At 43.6% G+C, this 21,752-nt stretch overlaps 1 protein-coding gene across 3 annotated transcripts; it reads left to right on the plus strand.

Moving 5' to 3' along the window:
• The first annotated feature begins 4,840 nt into the window (after window positions 1-4,840).
• Window positions 4,841-20,568, plus strand: LOC307035539 (zinc finger MYM-type protein 1-like). Of its 3 annotated transcripts, none has more exons than XR_013807126.1 (5): window positions 4,841-4,943; window positions 5,353-5,430; window positions 5,605-5,703; window positions 5,864-6,018; window positions 15,412-16,409. XR_013807126.1 is itself a non-coding variant. In XM_079675012.1 (5 exons), the coding sequence occupies exons 1-5, from the start codon at window positions 4,853-4,855 to the stop codon at window positions 19,829-19,831; spliced, it is 429 nt and encodes a 142-aa protein (XP_079531138.1). In that variant the 5' UTR covers window positions 4,847-4,852; the 3' UTR covers window positions 19,832-20,568. The 3 variants fall into 3 exon arrangements, 2 of the variants coding, with proteins under 2 accessions (XP_079531137.1, XP_079531138.1); XM_079675012.1 differs by lacking the exon at window positions 15,412-16,409 and adding an exon at window positions 19,826-20,568 and having other exon boundaries at window positions 4,847-4,943; XM_079675011.1 differs by lacking the exon at window positions 15,412-16,409 and having other exon boundaries at window positions 5,864-8,359.
• Window positions 20,569-21,752: the final 1,184 nt, after the last annotated feature.

Genomic DNA, 21,752 nt, shown 5'->3' on the forward strand with positions numbered 1-21,752 from the left:
CAGCGCACGGTCCCCCCGGCGCGCCCCGCAGCACTGCCGTTCCCTTGTACGCCAGAGAACAATAACCGGATGAAAGGTTGGCTACTCGGGAGATATGCCTCGTCGACATTCAATACTTGACCCCATCGGGCACAACCATGCATGGAGGGGCCGCCTATCGAGATGCACGTGGACCCCGCAGCTACGCCTAAGGCATGCCACACCGCGGCTACGGTGCCTCTACACTGGCAGCGGAGGGTTCACGATGACCTCCTGCGGGACGAAGCCCTTGGGGTCATTGAACGCGTGCCGTACGGCGAGCCGGTGACGTGGTGCCATCGTATGGTAGTCACTCGGAAGCACGACGGTTCCCCCCGCAGGACCGTGGACCTCTCCCCCCTCAACAAGTTCTGCCAACGTGAGACCTTCGCCACTGAGTCCCCGTTCCACCTCGCACGCCGCGTCCCGAAGGGCACCTGGAAGACCGTCACGGACGCCTGGAACGGCTACCACAGTGTTCCCCTGCGTGAGTCGGATCGCCACCTCACTACCTTCATCACGCCCTTCGGCCGTTGGCGCTACACCAGGGCACCACAGGGTTTCCTGTCGTCAGGGGATGGCTACAACCGTCGGTTTGACGCCGTCCTCTCGGACTATGAACGCAAGGAACGTTGTGTGGATGACACCATCCACTATGACACCGACCTGGAGCAACACTGGTGGAGGACCATCGACTTCCTGACGCGTGTCGGCCGATCGGGGATCGTGCTGAATCCGGACAAGCTTCAGTTCGCGGAGAGGTGCGTCGACTTCGCTGGCTTCAGGGTGTCGGAATCTACCATCGAACCGCTCCCAAAATACTTGGACGCCATCCGGGACTTCCCCACCCCAGGCTCCACGACGGACATCAGGAGTTGGTTCGGCCTTGTCAACCAGGTGGCTAACTACGCCCAGTTGCGTGACACGATGGCTCCATTTAAGCCGTTCCTCAGCCCACGCTGTGAGTTCCTATGGTCCCCCGTTCTGGAGGAGGCCTTCCAGACGTCCAAGCAAGCCATAATGGAGGCCATCCGCGAGGGCGTGGAGATCTACGACATGCAGAAGCCTACCTGCCTCCGCCCTGACTGGTCCATGCGTGGCATTGGCTACTTCCTGCTCCAGCAACATTGTCACTGTGCCTCGGGCATACCGGACTGCTGTCCAGGAGGGTGGAGGGTCACCCTCGCGGGCTCGCGTTTCCTGTCCCCTGCGGAGCAGCGCTATGCAGCCGTCGAGGGAGAGGCCCTAGCTGTGGCATGGGGCCTGGAACAGACGCGGTACTTCACGCAGGGGTCCGACAACCTCGTCGTGGTCACCGACCATAAGCCGTTGGTGAAAATCTTTGGCGACCGTACGCTGGATGAGATCACAAACTCGCGTCTGTTTAGACTGAAGCAGCGCACCCTCCCATGGCGCTTCGACATTGTGCATCTGCCTGGCAAGAGCAACTATGCCGCTGATGCCACGTCGAGGCATCCTTCCCCCTCGGGTTCAGCGAACGGCCTCTCATTGGGGCTGCCGAGCGGGCCTGACGCCATGGAGTCAGCACTCATGGCCTCCATCCGCGACGACGCACGGGAGCTCGGAGCCGTCTCTTGGCCCCTCCTCGCACGGGAAACAGCGGCTGATGGATGCCTCGGCCACCTCCTCCAACTCATCGAGCAAGAGGGTGGGATTGACGTTAACGACCCTGCCCTGGCGAGTCTGTCATCGGTCTGTGAGTCCGTCTACGCCCAGGACGGCGTCCTGCTCTATCGGGACCGCGTCGTGGTTCCCCCATCCCTCCGTGGGAGGGTCCTTCGGCATCTCCATGCCGCTCACCAGGGGACCTCAGCTATGGGGCAGCATGCCCGAGCCATAGTTTACTGGCCCGGGATGTCCGGGGACATTCAGGCCACCAGGGACGGGTGTGCAGACTGCAACCGCAATGCTCCGTCACAGGCGGCTACACCCCCCCGGCCGTCCCCACCCCCGTCCACGCCATTCGAGGCGGTGTTTGCTGACTTCTTCGACTATGGGGGCCGTCACTACCTAGTTGTCGGGGATCGGCTCTCGGGCTGGGTAGAGGTCCTGAGCTCTACGGCGGGTACTGCCCTGGCGGGCTCAGCTGGCCTGGTCCAACACCTCCGGTCGTTCTTCGCCACCTTCGGCGTACCGGAGGAGCTCTCGAGCGACGGTGGTCCGGAATTCAAGGCGAGCCACACCGAGGACTTCCTCCGCTTATGGCACGTCGAACACCGTGTGTCTTCCGTTAGCTTTCCGCAGTCGAATGGGAGGGCGGAGGTTGCGGTTAAGACTGCTAAGCGCCTCTTGATGTCCAACACCGGCCCGTCGGGCAGCCTTGATCAGGACCGCTTCCTGCGCGCTATGCTGCAGTTGCGTAACACGCCTGACCCCGACTGCGACCTCTCGCCAGCACAGATCATCTTCGGCCGCCCACTTCGTGGCTCGCTCTCCTTCGTGAACCGCCTCGAGAAGTTCTCGAACCCGCATATCCGCCTGCTATGGCGCGAGGCATGGGCGGCGAAGGAGGACGCCCTTCGGACCCGTATGTCCCGTACCACCGAGTCTCTGGGGGCTCACTCGAGACCGCTCCGCCCATTGGCACTCGGCGAAAGGGTATTCCTCCAGAACCAGCAAGGCCCGAGCCCCCACAAATGGGACAGGTCGGGGATCGTGGTGGAGTCGCCGGGCCACGACCAGTATCGGGTCAGGGTTGACGGTTCGGGACGTCTGACACTGCGCAACCGGCGGTTCCTCCGTGCCTACACGCCGGCCACACCCTGCGCCCGCGAGCAGTCGGCTGCGCCGTCGCCGCCGCCCGCTGCCCTGGGTCATCAGCCCCCACCTATCCACCCGGGCTGGGCGACGCCCCAGGGGATTGCTCAGCGGCCGGCTGTCGGGCCCCGCGACTCGGCTATTGGCGCTTCCCCACCGACGCCTGCTGATGGGGCGTCCTCTGACCTCGCTGTTCCTACGGGTGCCTTCCTGGGTGCACCGCTCCCGGTGCCGCAGTCGCCGCCGACGCTGCCCCAGCCGACTCGGCCGGGCCGCTTGAGGAGGCCGCCTGCACGTTACGAGCCCGAGTCTGGCAGCTGGATACGGGATGTAGACCGTTAACCTATTCCGGCCCATAGCTTTCCGGTCTGGGGGGGATGAAGAGTTTATCGCCGGCCACTAGAGGGCAGTGTCACTGCTGTCGCTGCCCGGTTATGCCGTGCTCTGACCCGGAAGTGCCGAGCGGCCATTTTAGTTCAAACATTGTTCATGCACTCCGCCTCGAGTTGAGACGTTCGTCCACTCATTCATGTAAGACTGTTTCCACTATTATATTATACCATATATTATACTATATATATATTATACTATTATACTACTATACTCTGTTTCGTGGTATATATTTGTGTTGATTGAATTGCATGGATGTAATACTTTGTCAGCTTATCTTGCTGCATTATTCTGTTTTAGGGTGTCGTCATCCTTGTCAATAAATCACCGAAACTGACATTGAGGAGTGTGTTTCTTCAATATTCTTGTTTAAATAGACTTCTCTGTTTCATTTATTCTACTCTCTATAATTGTTCTGTAGTTATTGTAGCGAAAACGGCGATTTCTAAGAGATTTTAAATCTCAGATCTGCTCAACTCAACCTGTAACAAAGGTCTCAGTGGGTCACGCGCCTTAACCCTGCATTACAATAGACAGGAACACTCTGCTGATTGCGTGAAGTGCAAACAGCGTGAGTTAGTAAACCCTCAGCTGAAAAACATTTAAATAGCGCATTTAAAATCAGAATAACTCAGTGTGCATCCAGACCCGGTGAGGACACTATCGATACTGACTCAGCAATCACTGTAAGTTATATTCTTGTTTAAATAGACTTCTCTGTTTCATTTATTCTACTCTGTATAATTGTTCTGTAGTTATTGTAGCTAAAACGGCGATTTCTGAGAGATTTTAAATCTCAGATCTGCTCAACTCAACCTGTAACACAGGTCTCAGTGGGTCACGCGCCTTAACCCTGCATTACAATAGGCAGGAACACTCTGCTGATTGCGTGAAGTGCAAAACAGCGTGAGTTAGTCAACCCTCAGCTGAAAAACATTTAAAAAGCGCATTTAAAATCAGAATAACTCAGTGTGCATCCAGACCCGGTGAGGACACTATCGATACTGACTCAGCAATCACTGTAAGTTATATTCTTGTTTAAATAGACTTCTCTGTTTCATTTATTCTACTCTGTATAATTGTTCTGTAGTTATTGTAGCTAAAACGGGGATTTCTGAGAGATTTTAAATCTCAGATCTGCTCAACTCAACCTGTAACACAGGTCTCAGTGGGTCACGCGCCTTAACCCTGCATTACAATAGGCAGGAACACTCTGCTGATTGCGTGAAGTGCAAACAGCGTGAGTTAGTAAACCCTCAGCTGAAAAACATTTAAATAGCGCATTTAAAATCAGAATAACTCAGTGTGCATCCAGACCCGGTGAGGACACTATCGACAGGGACGGCCCGCCGCACTGGCGTTATAAATGTTCGCCTAGGGCGCTGAACTGTAGAGGGAGCGCAGGGGTGCAGTCCAGATTTTTTTTAAAAATGTAATAGGCCTATGTATATTTTTTTATTTTTGTAGGCGCCCCCCAGATACCTTTTTTTTAGGCGCCGCTCAGATCAGGATTCATTTGTTTTTTTGAGAATATGAAAAATAAAACGTAGGGGCGCCCCAACACTGCACCACCCCTCTCTATGTTTTCTTTGGTTCTGTCCATTTGTGTTTCGCGTGTCGCGCGCGCTCGCGCTTTGAACGATAATTAGAACTTCACTGTCACAACATGAAGCGGGGCAACCCCAACAAAAAGCCGTCTGGGGCGCATTGGAAAAGGCGAAGAAAGAGAGAGGAGGAAAAACTCCAGGAAAACAGAGGTATGTCTGATGACTGTTTATGTTTATTGGCATTTTTCAAGCAACGGTATAAAGCTAGCTAGCTAATGTTAGCCAATGATAGCAGCTGATATATAGTATGATAGAAGCTAGCAGATGAGCTGCTTTACCATCTAGCTTGATAGCTCTTTTTACACAAACTGCACTGTGTGGTTTTTCTTGTATTCTTTATATATATTTATTATTATTAAAGCTATCTATTTTTGTTCCATCTTTAGCTTACAAATGGTAATGGACACAAAATAATTCTGCTCAATCATTAACTAGCTAGGTTATCAATTAAAAAATATATTTTGTATATTTGGGCACAGGAAATTATGTCAGCTAGTCTGAACTGCTCAGTATTATTGCAGATAGATACCTACTACATTATTCTCTGTGTAATTTCCAGGTGCATTGTTAAAATATCTGGGTAATCCCACTCCCACCACTGCACAACCTGAGTCTACTGCATCACTGCCTGTAGCAGGTGAGTTCAGTCAAGTTTTTTGTGATATTGCCTGTTGAGTTTATTAGGGTTGTGGTTAGTTCATACCATGTTCACACCTGCACATTACAATAGCACCTATATCACTTATAATGTACATGTTAATGTAAAACAGTGGGTGTCTGACTGTATCCATGCATGTTCGACTGTCTGCAGGTGAAAACGTATCACTACTACCTGTCCCAAGTGAACCTGCTGCTACACAATCTGCAGGAGAGACATTGGTCCCGAGTACCACAACACAGTCTGCAGCACGTGAGTCCAGTTTATTATTGCACATTACAATAGCACTTCTCTTACTAATAATGTACATGTTAATGTAAAACACACACACACACACACACACACACACACACACACACACACACACACAGTGGGTGTCCGACTGTATTCATGCATGTTTGACTGTCTGCAGGTGAAAACATATCACTACCTGTCCCAAGTGAACCTGCTGCTACACAATCTGCAGGGGAAACATTGATCCCGAGTACCACAACACAGTCTGCAGCACGTGACGCCACAAAGGCAGCAGCTGTTGACCCTGCCGACTGGCCATCCATGTCTGATAAGGTAAGAACAGAGTTTGTGAGCAGAGGACCCTATCAGGCAAAACCACACTTCATTTTTCCAAAAAGACAGGATGGGAGAAGCTGCCACCACCAATACTTTTATAGAAAACTGGTAAATGGGGAAAGAATCAAGAGAAGCTGGCTATTGTACTCACAGAAAAACGACAGCCTTTACTGTTTTTGCTGCAAGCTGTTCTCCCAGAAGGAATATACATTAATCAGTGCAGGACTAAATGACTGGAAAAATTGCCACCAATTACTGAAAACACAGGAGAGAACTCCAGAACATACTAAACACATGGAATCATGGAAAGAGTTAGAGTTTCGATTACAAAAGGGGCAAACTATTGATAGGACTGAGATGGCGCTTACAGACATAGAAAGGAAGAGATGGCGTGAGGTGGTAACAAGGTTGGTCGCCATCATTCAATCATTAGCTGAGAGAAACATGGGCCTCAGGGGAACATGTGACACACTCAACAAACCCAACAATGGCAACTTCCTTAAAGAAGTGGAGCTGATGGCAATGTTTGACCCTGTAATGAAAGAACACGTTGCTAAAGTCAAAAGGGGTGCAAGCCATACCACATATCTCGGAAAAGATATTCAAAATGAACTCATTGAATGTATCGGTGAGAGAATCAGTGCCCACATAATTGAAGAAATTAAGAAGGCTAAATATTATTCCATCATTCTGGACTGCACACCTGACATTAGCCACACAGAGCAGTGATCAGTCATCTTAAGGATTGTTACAATGGAGGAGATGCCACAAGTTAAGGAACACTTCATGGGGTTCCTTGTCGCTGAGGAATCAACTGGCGAGAGTTTGTCATCCCTCATCCTGGACAGGCTCCAAGAACTGAACATCCCCTTTGAGGACTGTAGGGGACAGTCTTATGACAATGGTGCCAATATGCGAGGGAAAAACAAAGGAGTTCAGGCCAGGTTACTTGAACTAAACCCGAGGGCACTATTCGTGCCATGTGGCGCACACACTCTCAATCTGGTGTTAGCTGATGCAGCGAAAAGCTCCCTAGATGCCACTGGATACTTTGGCTACCTCCAAAAGCTTTTTACATTGTTTTCAGCATCCACAAAGCGCTGGGACATTTTGATGAGCCATGTCACCACTACCTTGAAATCATGGTCTGAAACCAGGTGGGAGAGCCGGGTCAACAGTGTGGAAGCTGTGCGATATCAGGCTCAACATGTTCGAGATGCACTTTTGGAGGTGAGGGACAAGGCCACTGACATAATGATCAAAATAGAGGCACAGTCTTTGGCTGAGGAAGTGGGGTCCTACCGCTTCTCCATTTGCACTGTGGTGTGGTACGACATCCTCAGTAAAGTCAAACAGGTCAGTAAGGTCATGCAGTCTGTGTCAATGCAACTTGACATCGCAGTTGACCTCCTGAGAAAGACAAAGGCCACCCTGGAAGACTACAGAGCCACTGGATTTGCCTCTGCTCAGATCAGTGCTAAAGACATGTGTGAGGACATGGATGTGGATGCTGTCCTCAAGGAGAAGAGGCTGAGGTCAACCAAGAGGCAGTTCTCTTATGAAGCACCTGATGAGCCAATGGCCAATGCCCTAAAAAAGATGGAAGTTACGTTTTTCAACAGGGTGGTTGATGTTTGCATCACTTCCCTCAATGAGTGTTTTGAACACCTGGAAGAAGTTCAGGCAAAGTTTGGGGTGCTTGTCAACTTCCCCGAACTGCCCAGAAACGAGCTGACAAAGCAGTGTCAAACACTGAGCAACACCCTGAGCTCTGGCGGACAGTCAGACATAGATGGAAAAGAGTTGGCACTGGAGCTGATGAACTTTCCAACTCTCCCCTCACCCACAATGACCACCCTGGAACTGTTGGTGTTCTTGGAAAGGAAGAACCTGAGGGAGGTTTATCCTAATATGTGGGTGGCCCTCAGGATCGCAGTCACTATGCCAGTGACAGTGGCTTCAGCAGAAAGAAGCTTCTCAAAGCTGAAGTTAATTAAAACCTACCTGAGGTCTACAATGTTCCAAGAACGCCTCAGTGGACTTGCCATCATCAGCATTAACAGTGATGTTTCTCGTCAGCTGTCATATGAGGATGTTATCGATGACTTTGCAGCAAAGAAGTCAAGATGAGTGCAATTCTGAGTGTTTAAGTCAAGCAAGTCAGTAAGGTATTTATTTATTATTACAATATATGTGTTCAAAAACAGAAATGTAATTGTTCTTTTTTTGTATAAATCGTTTTTATGTATTTGTTAATATTTTTTTATTTATTTTATTTTATTTATTTATTATTATAATACGTGTGTTCTTAAGTGTTCTTTAAAATATTTCTATAACTCCTTCTGCGGAAGCTACTTGTTTATTAAAAGATGTTTGTTGAATTATAACTAAAGCAAGTGTGGTTTTTGTATTTGTGTGTAGGGTGGGGGGGTTGGTGTTTTCAATGTATACTATAAGACAGTAAACAAAAAATATCATTTAAAAACTGCAGAGATAAAAATATGAATACATAAATGAGTGTTAACTAGGTCAAATAAGATGTGAATGAACAACAAAAATAAAATAAGTTACATTTATTGGCTATGGTAGGTTATTGGTAAGCCTTTTTGCCTATGTCAATAAGTTTCTGTTTTTGTAGTGTATTCGTCTTTTGTAGAGATTTTTAATTTGTTCTTTATATATTCTATGGGGGGGGGGGGGGACTTCTCTGTTTCATTTATTCTACTCTGTATAATTGTTCTGTAGTTATTGTAGCTAAAACGGCTATTTCTGAGAGATTTTAAATCTCAAATCTACTCAACTCAACCTGTAACACAGGTCTCAGTGGGTCACGCGCCTTAACCCTGCATTACAATAGGCAGGAACACTCTGCTGATTGCGTGAAGTCCAAAACAGCGTGAGTTAGTAAACCCTCAGCTGAAAAACATTTAAATAGCGCATTTAAAATCCGAATAACTCAATGTGCATCCAGACCCGGTGAGGACACTATCGATACTGACTCAGCAATCACTGTAAGTTATATTCTTGTTTAAATAGACTTCTCTGTTTCATTTATTCTACTCTGTATAATTGTTCTGTAGTTATTGTAGCTAAAACGGCGATTTCTGAGAGATTTTAAATCTCAGATCTGCTCAACTCAACCTGTAACACAGGTCTCAGTGGGTCACGCGCCTTAACCCTGCATTACAATAGGCAGGAACACTCTGCTGATTGCGTGAAGTGCAAACAGCGTGAGTTAGTAAACCCTCAGCTGAAAAACATTTAAATAGCGCATTTAAAATCAGAATAACTCAGTGTGCATCCAGACCCGGTGAGGACACTATCGATACTGACTCAGCAATCACTGTAAGTTATATTCTTGTTTAAATAGACTTCTCTGTTTCATTTATTCTACTCTGTATAATTGTTCTGTAGTTATTGTAGCTAAAACGGCGATTTCTGAGAGATTTTAAATCTCAGATCTGCTCAACTCAACCTGTAACACAGGTCTCAGTGGGTCACGCGCCTTAACCCTGCATTACAATAGGCAGGAACACTCTGCTGATTGCGTGAAGTGCAAAACAGCGTGAGTTAGTAAACCCTCAGCTGAAAAACATTTCAATAGCGCATTTAAAATCAGAATAACTCAGTGTGCATCCAGACCCGGTGAGGACACTATCGATACTAACTCAGCAATCACTGTAAGTTATATTCTTGTTTAAATAGACTTCTCTGTTTCATTTATTCTACTCTGTATAATTGTTCTGTAGTTATTGTAGCTAAAACGGCGATTTCTGAGAGATTTTAAATCTCAGATGTGCTCAACTCAACCTTTAACACAGGTCTCAGTGGGTCACGCGCCTTAACCCTGCATTACAATAGGCAGGAACACTCTGCTGATTGCGTGAAGTGCAAAACAGCGTGAGTTAGTAAACTCTGAGCTGAAAAACATTTAAATAGCGCATTTAAAATCAGAATAACTCAGTGTGCATCCAGACCCGGTGAGGACACTATCGATACTGACTCAGCAATCACTGTAAGTTATATTCTTGTTTAAATAGACTTCTCTGTTTCATTTATTCTACTCTGTATAATTGTTCTGTAGTTATTGTAGCTAAAACTGCGATTTCTGAGAGATTTTAAATCTCAGATCTGCTCAACTCCACCTGTAACATAGGTCTCAGTGGGTCACGCGCCTTAACCCTGCATTGCACTAGGCAGGAACACTCTGCTGATTGCGTGAAGTGCAAAACAGCGTGAGTTAGTAAACCCTCAGCTGAAAAACATTTAAATAGCGCATTTAAAATCTGAATAACTCAGTGTGCATCCAGACCCGGTAAGGACACTATCGATACTGACTCAGCAATCACTGTAAGTTATATTCTTGTTTAAATAGACTTCTCTGTTTCATTTATTCTACTCTGTATAATTGTTCTGTAGTTATTGTAGCTAAAACGGCGATTTCTGAGAGATTTTAAATCTCAGATCTGCTCAACTCAACCTGTAACACAGGTCTCAGTGGGGTTTTTTTTTACATTCTCGAAAAGGTCGTGGGCTCTGACGTGTGTCCCAAGTTTTGCGTCCGAAGCTTATTTTATGCTATCGCAATTCAAAATAAAATGTATAGTCCACGCCCACATTCTGAATTTGTTGCGACACTTTAAATCTGAGTTCGTAGTCACCCCGAGAGTGTGTGTAAAAAAAGAATATATATATTAGTCCATCCGCTCTTGAGTTATATATTGGTGATGTTTTTGGCGCCCCCTATAGTCCAAAATGAAAATGCTTTGTTGTGCCTATTCCCCAAGACAGTTTGAACCTATCTACCAAAATCTGTGTTGTTTGGATACATTGTTGATGAGTTATGAGCATTTCTTTCTAAGCCCCGCCTTTTTGCGAGTACGTTTTGATTGACGGTGGCAACATTTATCGTCCTAACATACTCATTTTCTACGGTAATGTGTCTGACCCTCCACCAATGCTGGATATTAAGTTTGGTGTTGAAAAACTGAAAATTGAAATTTAAGTGAATATTTAACTGTTTTGAACATTATGCTAATTTAGAAGAACAAAAATGTAGGCGGAGCTTAGGGTTCCAAGAGGATTATTTGTAGAGCAGGTCCACCCGGATATGTGTGCAAAGTTTCAGGTCATTCGGAGTTACGGTGCGACTTTGTAAATGTATTCCGAAATGGGATTTTGATAGGTGGCGCTATTGAGCACGTTGGAATATTTTAACCCATTGACTCCAGAATGTTGCAATTTTTACGGGTCCTGGCGTCCGTGCAAAATTATACAACTTTGTCTGCATCCTAAAGGCCTCAAAAACAGGAAAGATGGTGACTAAAAATAATAATAATAATAATTCCACCAATAACAATAGGTTTCCTCGCACTTCGTGCTAGGTCGCCATCGGGTCCTAGCACATCCGTGCTCGGGCCCTAATAATAATAATAATTCCACCAATAACAATAGGTTTCCTTGCACATCGTGCTCGGGCCCTAATAATAATTCCACCAATAACAATAGGTTTCCTCGCACTTCGTGCTAGGAAGCCGTCGGGTCCTAGCACATCCGTGCTCGGGCCCTAATAATAATAATAATAATACCACCAATAACAATAGGTTCCTCGCACTTCGTGCTAGGACGCCGTTGGGTCCTAGCGCTCCGTGCTCGGGCCCTAATAATAATAATAATAATAATAATAATAATAATTCCACCAATAACAATAGGTTTCCTCGCACTTCGTGCTAGGACGCCGTTGGGTCCTAGCGCTCCGTGCTCGGGCCCTAATAATAATAATAATAATTCCACCAATAACAATAGGTTTCCTCGCACTTCATGCTAGGACGCCGTTGGGTCCTAGCACATCGTGCTCGGGCCCTAATAATTCCACCAATAACAATAGGTTTCCTCGCACTTCGTGCTAGGATGCCGTTGGGTCCTAGCACATCGAGCAAGGGCCCTAATAATAATTCCACCAATAACAATAGGTTTCCTCGCACTTCGTGCTAGGACGCCGTTGGGTCCTAGCACATCGTGCTCGGGCCCTAAAAAACGTTTATGCAGCCCCAACAACAGCCTCTGATCATCAACAGACTTCACGCAATGCTTCATCAGATGCATATTAGATAATAATCTCTATCTCACTCCTAACACATCTAAATCTACTTTCAGCATGGATAAATGTTCATAAAATACATCCATTGTTTGTCCTATATGCTTCTTGAAATCCTAAAAAACACATCGTTTTTCTAGAACAGATTACAAATCGCCTGAAAATGGTACAAACAAGTGGCAACATGCTTGACGGAGGTGTTGCGCTGGGCTATATCATGCAATCGAAAGTGAAACTCAAGCTCGCTCCATTGCGGAGATATTCCCGCGAGGGTGCGGAAAACTGAAATTAATTCACTAGCCCCCCCCGTCGACAGGGGGTCGCCAGTCTCAATCTTTATGGCTTTCAGAAAGGACAGGAGACCGACAGGGGACTATCAAAGGACTAGCAGCAGCAGCAGCAGCATGATGTTGATGATGTTAAATGTGTTGTTTTAGGAACATCCATTGCGAATACATGGAATTCAATAAACATTGAATAGCATATCATGCAGTTTGTCTGTGCCTTTTCCTCCTTGTTGTCCTGGTTTGCTGTGCTGCCTCCTATTCGCCACCATGGTTTGCTGTGCTGCCTGGGGATGCTCAAATCGCTCCGAGAAAGGAGTACGACTGTACGGCTTCCCCACTGACACAGAGCGGAGGAAAAAATGGCTGGCTCAAGTCAGCAGGAGCAATTTAACGACCAACAGCAAAAAAATATGTGAGGTTATTATATACAAACACTGCATTTGCACTTTTTCACAAAACGAAAAACCACACCATTGGGAAAGCTTAATGTTTTGTTTAATACAAAAAAACAGGGAAAGGCTTGAAAAACACTGAGAGTTGAGACTCAGGGTGCAGGGTGAGGGTCTCAGTGCAGGTATTCGGGCTCCATTGAATCCCCCTCTGGTTCTTGTGCTGAAAGAGGGAGTAACAGACAGGAGAAAGGGTTATACACACCTATATAGCACACCTATTGGATGGGAAATTGCCTTGGGGAGATAAGGTGTGGTCTTTGTTCCCAACTGAAGTTATGGAACTTTATTATTTGTGAGTTTAACAAAGTATGACAAATGGCATCAGTAACAGATGTGATATGAATTTCTATAAAGTTGTCTCACATTCTTGGTCATATTTTATATACAGTATGTAATGAGTATAACATGTCCAGTAAGTATAAAGTGTTTCCTAATACTGTGTATTCAACCACTATGGTATAGTGTATGGTACTATGGTATGGTATCCTAGCTTAATCTGTTATCTGTAAAGGTTCCCTAAATCTACTAATTTAGGGATAATCAACTGACATGCTTTAATACAAATGTTAATTTGAATCAGATGTACTGATAATATCCGCAATATAAATCTTTAAACTTCTTCTTACCTTTAAAAGTCCGTCACGAACGGTCTGTTATTCTGCAAACTCTACAGCTCTGCTAGCCTTGGCGCTAACTTCCGGGGAACGATTGAGAGGCTCCACGATCCGCCATAGCCGCGTTCACACCGGAGTACTTTTCCCACTTTAGTTCCGATATAGTTCCGAAATTTCGCGTTCACACCAAAAAGAGCCGGAACTCAAATTAGTTCATGAGAACCTTTTTACCCCCTTTTCCGTCCCTGCTAGAGGGCAGGGACTCTCATGCGGCTCTCTTGTGAGAAAAGAGCTATATTTCTGATTGGCTGGGCGGATTGCAAACCAAGCCCCGTAAAATTCAAAAAAAGTGTTGTGAAGACACCATTTTATTAGCATTATTAGCATTAGCCCGGCGCAGAAACGCAGAGAGACTAACTTATGGCAACAGAAAATAAAACATGGGAGCGATGGAGATGAAGAGGTGTCGGCGTTCTGGCGATTTACTCGGAAGGCTTCAGTAGAAGCTGCTGGGACTCCCAGCAGCTTCTACTGAAGCCAGTCCCCAACAACCGGGGACTTCCGGCCGGGGATTTTGGGCGGCAGTATACGCCGTGGAGTTGTTTGCGGCCTGCCAGTAAACCCAAAGCAGAAGAAGAAGAAGTGATGTCAGCGGCTTCATTTGCCTAATCCACCCCCAGGGACTTATTCCGGTGTGAACGCGATCTGTACTTAGTTCCTCAGAACTAAAAAGTTCTGATGAACTCAGTTCTCATGAACCTTTGTGGGAAAAGTACTGCGGTGTGAATGCGCCTATTGCTGTAAAAAAGTGGTCCCTTGGAGTGAACGGAGATGACGTAACTTTCAGTCTATATGGCGCTGGCGCACGGGTAACATGTTTTGTTTACCTGAGTGCAGTCTTGCAGGCACATCGCCTTGTCTTTTTTTAGTTTATTAACACTGACAGTGTATTAATGTGAGCTCCTACACCTATAATAATTTGGCCTTTCATTGAATGCTTTATAAACCAGTTAAACTTACAGATGTCATTCTGAATTGGAAAACTGCATTTAAATGTTGTTAAAGGTCAACGTTTCAATGTATGGTTCAGCAATTGTTGGTCGTTTACTAGGAATTGACATATTTTAAGCTCAAATACGTTGTTCTATGTTTAAACCTTCAGACACATTTTGACGTGTTTCAGTTCAGCACATCATTTATTTTGAGATGATTTAAAAGTACAATCCAGAATAATATACATACTCGCCTTTATCTTTTTGCCATCTTAGCCTTTTGACCAATTTCTTCATATCACAGTTTTGCATGATGTCACTGTAGAACAATGTTTTAAGGATCTCTTGTTGAGCTAGGTTGTCAGTTTGAAATGTCTGGATGAAGATGTAAATGAATTACAAATGTTAAAAAATGTTTTCAAAAATGCCTCTTTTCATCCTCTGTCTGAGGGAAAACCCCAAAAAGCATGATAGGGCGAGCCAGACCCCTTTAAGTTACTTTATTTATTTCTGTCTGCTTCTGAGAAACTAATGTATAAGTTATACAGTTATTTCTGCAAGAAAATTACAATACAATTACTGTTTAATCTTCACATCTTGTATTCATGTCTATAATTTTGAGCACCAAATTATTGAAAAGTATCGATAAGAGTATCGAAAAATACAGATAAGCGGTACCGGTATCGATAAAATCCTAACGATACCCATCCCTAAGCCTTCCATCATATAATGTGACCATTCATTGTAGGCTGAAATTAAATTAATTTTAAACGTTAATGTGTGTGTGTGTGTGTGTGTGTGTGTGTGTGTGTGTGTGTGTGTGTGTGTGTGTGTGTGTGTGTGTGTGTGTGTGTGTGTGTGTGTGTGTGTGTGTGTGTGTGTGTGTGTGTGTGTGTGTGTGTGTGTGTGTGTGTGTGTGTGTGTGTGTGTGTGTGTGTGTGTGTGGAGATTCTGGGTGGGGAGGCCTACGTCTCCTGCTCTGTGGTACTACCTGCCATTTGCGTCGTGTAATGGAAGTCTCTGATGAGGACCCTGCATATTTGGTGAGATTTTAAGGCAAAATTCAAGGAAGACCTAGCCTGCCGCCAAGAACACACCAACAATGCATGGCTCAAGAGTGCGACGGCACTGGATCCACGTTTTAAAGACTTAAAGAGCCTGCCCAAGACAGACAGAGAAGCGGTGTGGACCACACATGGAGGCATGCTGCGTTCACCACCCAGAAGATCTCCACACACTGAAGATGGGCCACCCAAGAAGAAAAAGAACATTCTTCTACAGATGGGCTCAGATTCAGTATCAGAGGAAGAGGTACAGCCTGAAAGAGCCATACACAGGTACAGAGCAGAGCCCACCACTAGTATGGAGGACTGTCCCTTGCAGTGGTGGTCATCTCATGCAGGAGCCCATGACAACTTGGCCCCACTGGCTCGCAAATATTTAGCCACTCCTGCATCCACAGTTCCATGTGAAAGACTCTTCTAAGTTGCAGGTCACATTGTGCAAAATAAGCGGTCAGCTTTACTCTCAGAAAATGTGGACAAGTTGGTTTGCCTCAGCAACTGGCTAAAGGATGAATAGAGAAGAGGGCCATGTAATTTTGTAGGCCATGTTGTGTTGGCCATGTTCTTTTGGTTTGATATTTTAAAAAAAAAGAGGTTTAATTCAAATAAGAGAAATGGCCATTGGCTAAGTTGGCCAGTAAGTGTGTTTTAAAGAAAGAATGTTCTTAACAACACCATCCTATTTTGTTTAGAGCAGTGGTTTTCAACCCTTTTCATATCAAGGTCCATTATTTGTTCTGCATTTGAGCCACGGACCACCATTTGATGAGATTTAGACTCTCAGACTTAGAATATTTTGTTATCGTTGGATACGATTTTATCCACAATTCCATGCTGTATTGATGGATTGGTTATAATAAACATACATACATATGTATGTTGAATTGATATACCCGCCGTCTTTCATTTATCTTTCCATTCCCACAACAATATACATAAGGGAATGGCATATTTTGGACATAGTTTGAATGGTGATTAATCATGATTAATTAATTTTTAAGCTGTGATTAATCTGATAATGTTAATCGTTTGACAGCCCTAATTATCCGGGGATGAGTCAGTATGAAGTCTCCATCAGACAGAAAAGTCCAGTGTGTTTGTCAGTGTCTGTTTCTTCTTCTTCTTCTTCTTCTTCTTCTTCTTCTTCTTCTTCTTCTTCTTCTTCTCTTTAATGGCGAATCGCTTCCACTTGGAGCATATATCGCCACCTACTGTTGAGTTATTACATGTTCATATTAAATCCTTATCCTCAGACCAGTGCTTTTGAGGAATTTGAAGATCAGCTTGTTTGCTTCATTTCTTGATTTACTTTCATATATTGCCTTGAAATCCATGTCCTTGATGTTGAGTTGTTCCAGTGCAGTTTTCAGAATGAATCTTTGTCTGTTATAATCCGGGCAGCTAAAAAATACATGATGTATTGTCTCTGGTTGTTGGCAACCATCACAATTGCCATTTGGATGTTTTCCAATCAGATGCAGTGATGAGTTTAGTCCAGAGTGTCCCAATTTTATCCTGCTGTTAATGCTCTGCCCTCTTCTACTACTCCCCCAAGTGCTTCCTGTTCCTGTCTTCCTTTGGTGTTACTGTCCCATAGTTTTTGCCATTGTTGCTTGATAACCACTTTTGTAAAAGATTTGACTTCTGCTCTACTGATGGGTACCATAATATCAATCTGGTTTGCTTTCAAACCACATTTTGCCAGTTGATCCACTACTTCATTCCCTCTAATACCCACATGCGCTGGAACCCACACAAATTGAACAACAATTCCCAGATGAACTAACCTAAACATGCTTTGTAAAATGTCATGTAAAATATCCTGACGCCATTCTGAAGAGAAGTTGTTTATACTCTCCAGAGCTGCACTGGAGTCAGAGCAAATGACCACTCGCATTGGCTGTATTTCCTCTACCCACTGAAGTGCTAGAGAGATAGCCATCATCTCTACTGTATATACTGCAATGTGATCACTTGTACGCTTTCCCACTTTGACTTTTAACTCAGGAACATAAAATGCACAACTAGTTAGACCATTTTCTGGATTTTTGGATCCATCAGTAAATATTTGTATAAACTGCCCATATTGTTCATGTAGAACAGTGTTCACATAAGCCTGTACATTGAATTTGTTTTTCATTGAATGTACCCGTTTCACGAGCGACAAATCTACTATAGGTTGAGGTAGCAACCATGGTGGAACAGCTAATAACAACACCGTCGGACTAATATTCCATTCTTTAACTTTGAATTCCTTACATATTTCCGAAACACAAAAACAAAAACTTTCTTTTTTTATTGTGTTACTTTCCCAACTTGTTTGTACAGTTTGTTTAGTAGGGTGAGTATCTTCATGACCCTGTAGATTTGCCCAGTAATTAACAATTAACTGCTTTCTCCTCAAAGAAATAGGTACTTCTCCGACCTCTACCTGAAGTGCCGCAGTGTCTGTTTCTGTGCTGAGCACCTAATCATAACACCTGTGTGAGCCCAGAGATCAATCTGCCCAGCAACACCATGGTTACCAGCTGCAGCACTGAGTGTCATTAAGAATGCATTGAGGATCATATCTGACCATTTTGCCTCCTGTTCAAAAACTATCGCTCCGATCAAAAGATTAACAGACCGTGAGCATCAGGGAACCCCAATTAACTGATATGTTGTTTTTTTGGGTTTTGTGTGTAAAATGTGAAGATGAGAGCAATTTATCTAAAGTGTACTTCTCTCTGTTCTGAAGAAAGATCCGGATGTTTTTAACATGGAAATCAATTGGGAGCTAGCTGGACTTTTTGTCTCTTCATGCCCTCAAGAGGCATTTTGTTGAATATTATTTCTTAATTTCTTTTTATTTTCCAAACTAGGAGAGGTTTTCCTACGTTTTTCATTAAAAATTATGTCTGAGGAGTGTAGGGTTTGGGAATTATGGCAGGTTTAAAAAAAGAAATTGGAGAGAATTTCAAGCACTCCTGCACTCTGTTTTGAGATCAAAGCACTCTAAGCCTTAACGAGCTGCTCCATCCACACTGATGTTAAAATCTGAAGAAAGCCTCTCTACCAAACTCCAAACTAAGTTAAATATCTCAAACAGTGTAAAAGATATCAAAAATCTGAGAAGCAGTTGGCGCAAGTTGTAGGAAAAGAGGATTTAAAGAGTCGACCCATTGACTTCCATGTTCAAAAAAAGAGTTTAAAAAGCTGAATATTTCAAAAAGTATAAAATATTTTTAAAAAGTTGAAGGTTTCCCATCGATTCCTGAAAAGGCTGAATAGTTTAATATTTGAATGTTTTCTGTAGCTGAAAATAAGCTGAAGTTATTGAGAACCAAAGTATTGGCTGAAATAAGGGGAATAACGATTCGAAGAACTATAGTGGAATGCTGTAAACCGCATTCGCACTAAATAGTGAAGAAGCTTAATATTTCAAAGAAAAGCTTTAAAAAAGGTATAAACAATCAAATGTATAGCCTCAATTTCCTGAAATAGCTGAATAATTTAATAGTAATAGGTTTATAGCTGAAAGTAGGCTTAAGGAGTTAGATATTAAATGTAAGTAGTAGTGAATGGATGTATATTAAGAAGAGAAAATAAAGTAAAAAGGCTTTGAAAAGCAGCAGAATATTTTAACTGCAAACCTTTGAACTAACTTGATGGTGAGTGATCTGTCACCATGGCAACGGAATTTGATGAAACCCCATAATACGCTTAGATGTGCTGCATCGTTCCCAAACCTGTGAGGTTTTGGGCCGTTTTCAAACAAAACAAAAATCAAAACTGTCCCGTAGATGTCATCACGGCTGGACTGTTAGCACAAGTGAAGTTTGAGCACTTGTTGAACATTTTCATAAGAGTTATAGCAATATCGTGTTTTATGGCGAGGGATTTGCCATGGCAAACAGCTTTTGAGGAAAACTCACTATTGGCACATAGACATGTTGAGGGCTGGACCATTAACCATTATCTGAAGTCTGGTGCTGTTTTAACCCTTTTCATAGGCGTTACGACGACATCTTGTTGTAAACAGCATTCGCACTAATAAAGAATCAAAGTACTATAGTGGAATGCTGTGAACAGCATTCGCACTAAACAGGCGCCAGGTTATCTCAATGCTTAACACAACACTGCCCAAACCCCACGGCCAAATGACAAACTGAGGAAGGACAGATGTGAAGGATAATAGGAGACTAGTTCATAATTCTCTATCATTATAGACTTTGTTTCTTTTGGTAGAGTTTCAACCTTCTCCTAGCATGCTAAGGTAATTGTTCTCTTCCTCTGTTCTTACCTTTCTGCTGCTGAAGGTGTGATGAGCTCCGTGCTGCTGTGTGATAAACTAGTCCCTCTGCTGTCAGGGGGGTCTCCCTCTGAAGACCTCCAGCTGGAGTCCAAGAAGAGGAGTATCCCCAGCACACCTGATGTTACCCCGGACAGACTGTTGATCCAGTCACAGAGCTATAGAACAGCACGCATATGAACCTTTTATAGGCTTCACAACCTCAGAGCACATCTTAGAAGCTAAACAGAAACATATTTTTTGTAAGATAGATCTCCCAAATTATGCAAGCAGAAATGGATTAACTACATGTCTTTCTTCAATATGTGCTTATTTACAAACACTCAAAACTTTCAAATGCACGTATTTCTTCGTTTTAAATACTAGACACTTACATTTTTGGATCACCACCATAGCAATATCACCTCTTCACCTCTACAACTGTACAACACACTGGAAACATCTAGGCTTATCTGTCATTTGGTAATATCTGTAACTAGAATTGCAATTTTTAAATGAAAAAATAAGCTTTGACTTAGTTTTATGACTTTAAGGCAAATAAAAACAGCAAGTCAATGCCAAACCCCTGCAGATTTTGTGTAGAGAACAGTTCAGCTAAAGGTCATCATGCTATTTTTAGGCAATAGCATAGGTCAGAGATATATACAAATATATAAAAAGCATGTCTATGAAGTGTTTTGCTCAAAATACCAACAGATCACCCATTCTAGCCATGCCTCATATCCCTCTATTTCACTTCCTGTTTCAAAAGTGCTGATTATATGTATAAAGATTTTTTTTAAAGAAAATTGATTTTTTTTAAAGAGGGGCGGAGCTTATGCCTGCCCATGTGGGAGATTCTACAGGCAGATGCTGCCGTGATGAAACGCCATATCATAGATTATCAAGGATTATTTCTGAAACAGTATGGAGCTCAAAGGTTTTCTCTCTTGCCGGTTATACCACAAGGTGAGTTCCTTTTTATTTCCTGCTTCTTCACACACATGCTCTATCCAGTACAGGTTAGCTCTGAGTGTTAGAGCTATTACAGAGCTCTAACACTCCGACCATATTACATCAAAAACAGTCGTGCATTGTTTCTGATAGCAACTTTCTGATAGGGATGGGAACGATTATCGAATATTCAAAATTATTCAGGTATATTGAAATATATAATTGAATATTATAATAAAAATACACTATTTGTGCAGCACTATTCTTATCAAATAAAAAGGTGCTTAACAGTGAAAATATAAATAATAATAATACGCAATTGATGGTTATAGATAATGTGACATTCCATAACCAAGCAAGTGATGTTCTCTACACGACAGGATCCGAACCCTCCGTCAGAACTGGAACTGAAGTTACAGTTTTGTTGGAGCCCACTGAAGATGTTTTAATGTGTTGGTTTGTTTGGGTGTATAAACGGTCCGGTTCGTTACAACAGGATCATCCTCTTCAGTTCAGAGGAGGCTCTACTGTAGCTTTTAGTGGAAATATCAACTAATTTTCTTTTATTGTTATTACAGAAAACACAACTCTTTATAGGTGATGCCATGCAACTCAACATGATCCAAGGAACATTAAAACCTTTTGGTTTCGTTTTGTATGTTGCCCTCAGGATGAATTTAAATAACCTTTTCCTTTAGCGTCATTATTAGGTCAACAATTGAATATGTCAAGTACCTTGGTTTAAGACCAAATACCACAAAATGAATGGCATCAGCCGAGCTAAGTTTAAGCAAATGTTAGCATGCTACTGCCAAAATCCCCTTTACATTTCTGACATTAGCATTATATCAAACCACAGCCCCAAAGTCATGCTAGCACTATTGCTTTGTTTAACTTTAATTATTTAATACATCTTCTATATAAAACAATATACAGTATATATAATGCAACAAAATATTCTTAAAATACTCCACCCGCAATAATTGTGCACTAAAATTACA

This window comes from Notothenia rossii, assembly GCF_949606895.1.
Source record: "Notothenia rossii genome assembly, chromosome: 4".
Lineage (NCBI taxonomy): Eukaryota > Metazoa > Chordata > Actinopteri > Perciformes > Nototheniidae > Notothenia > Notothenia rossii.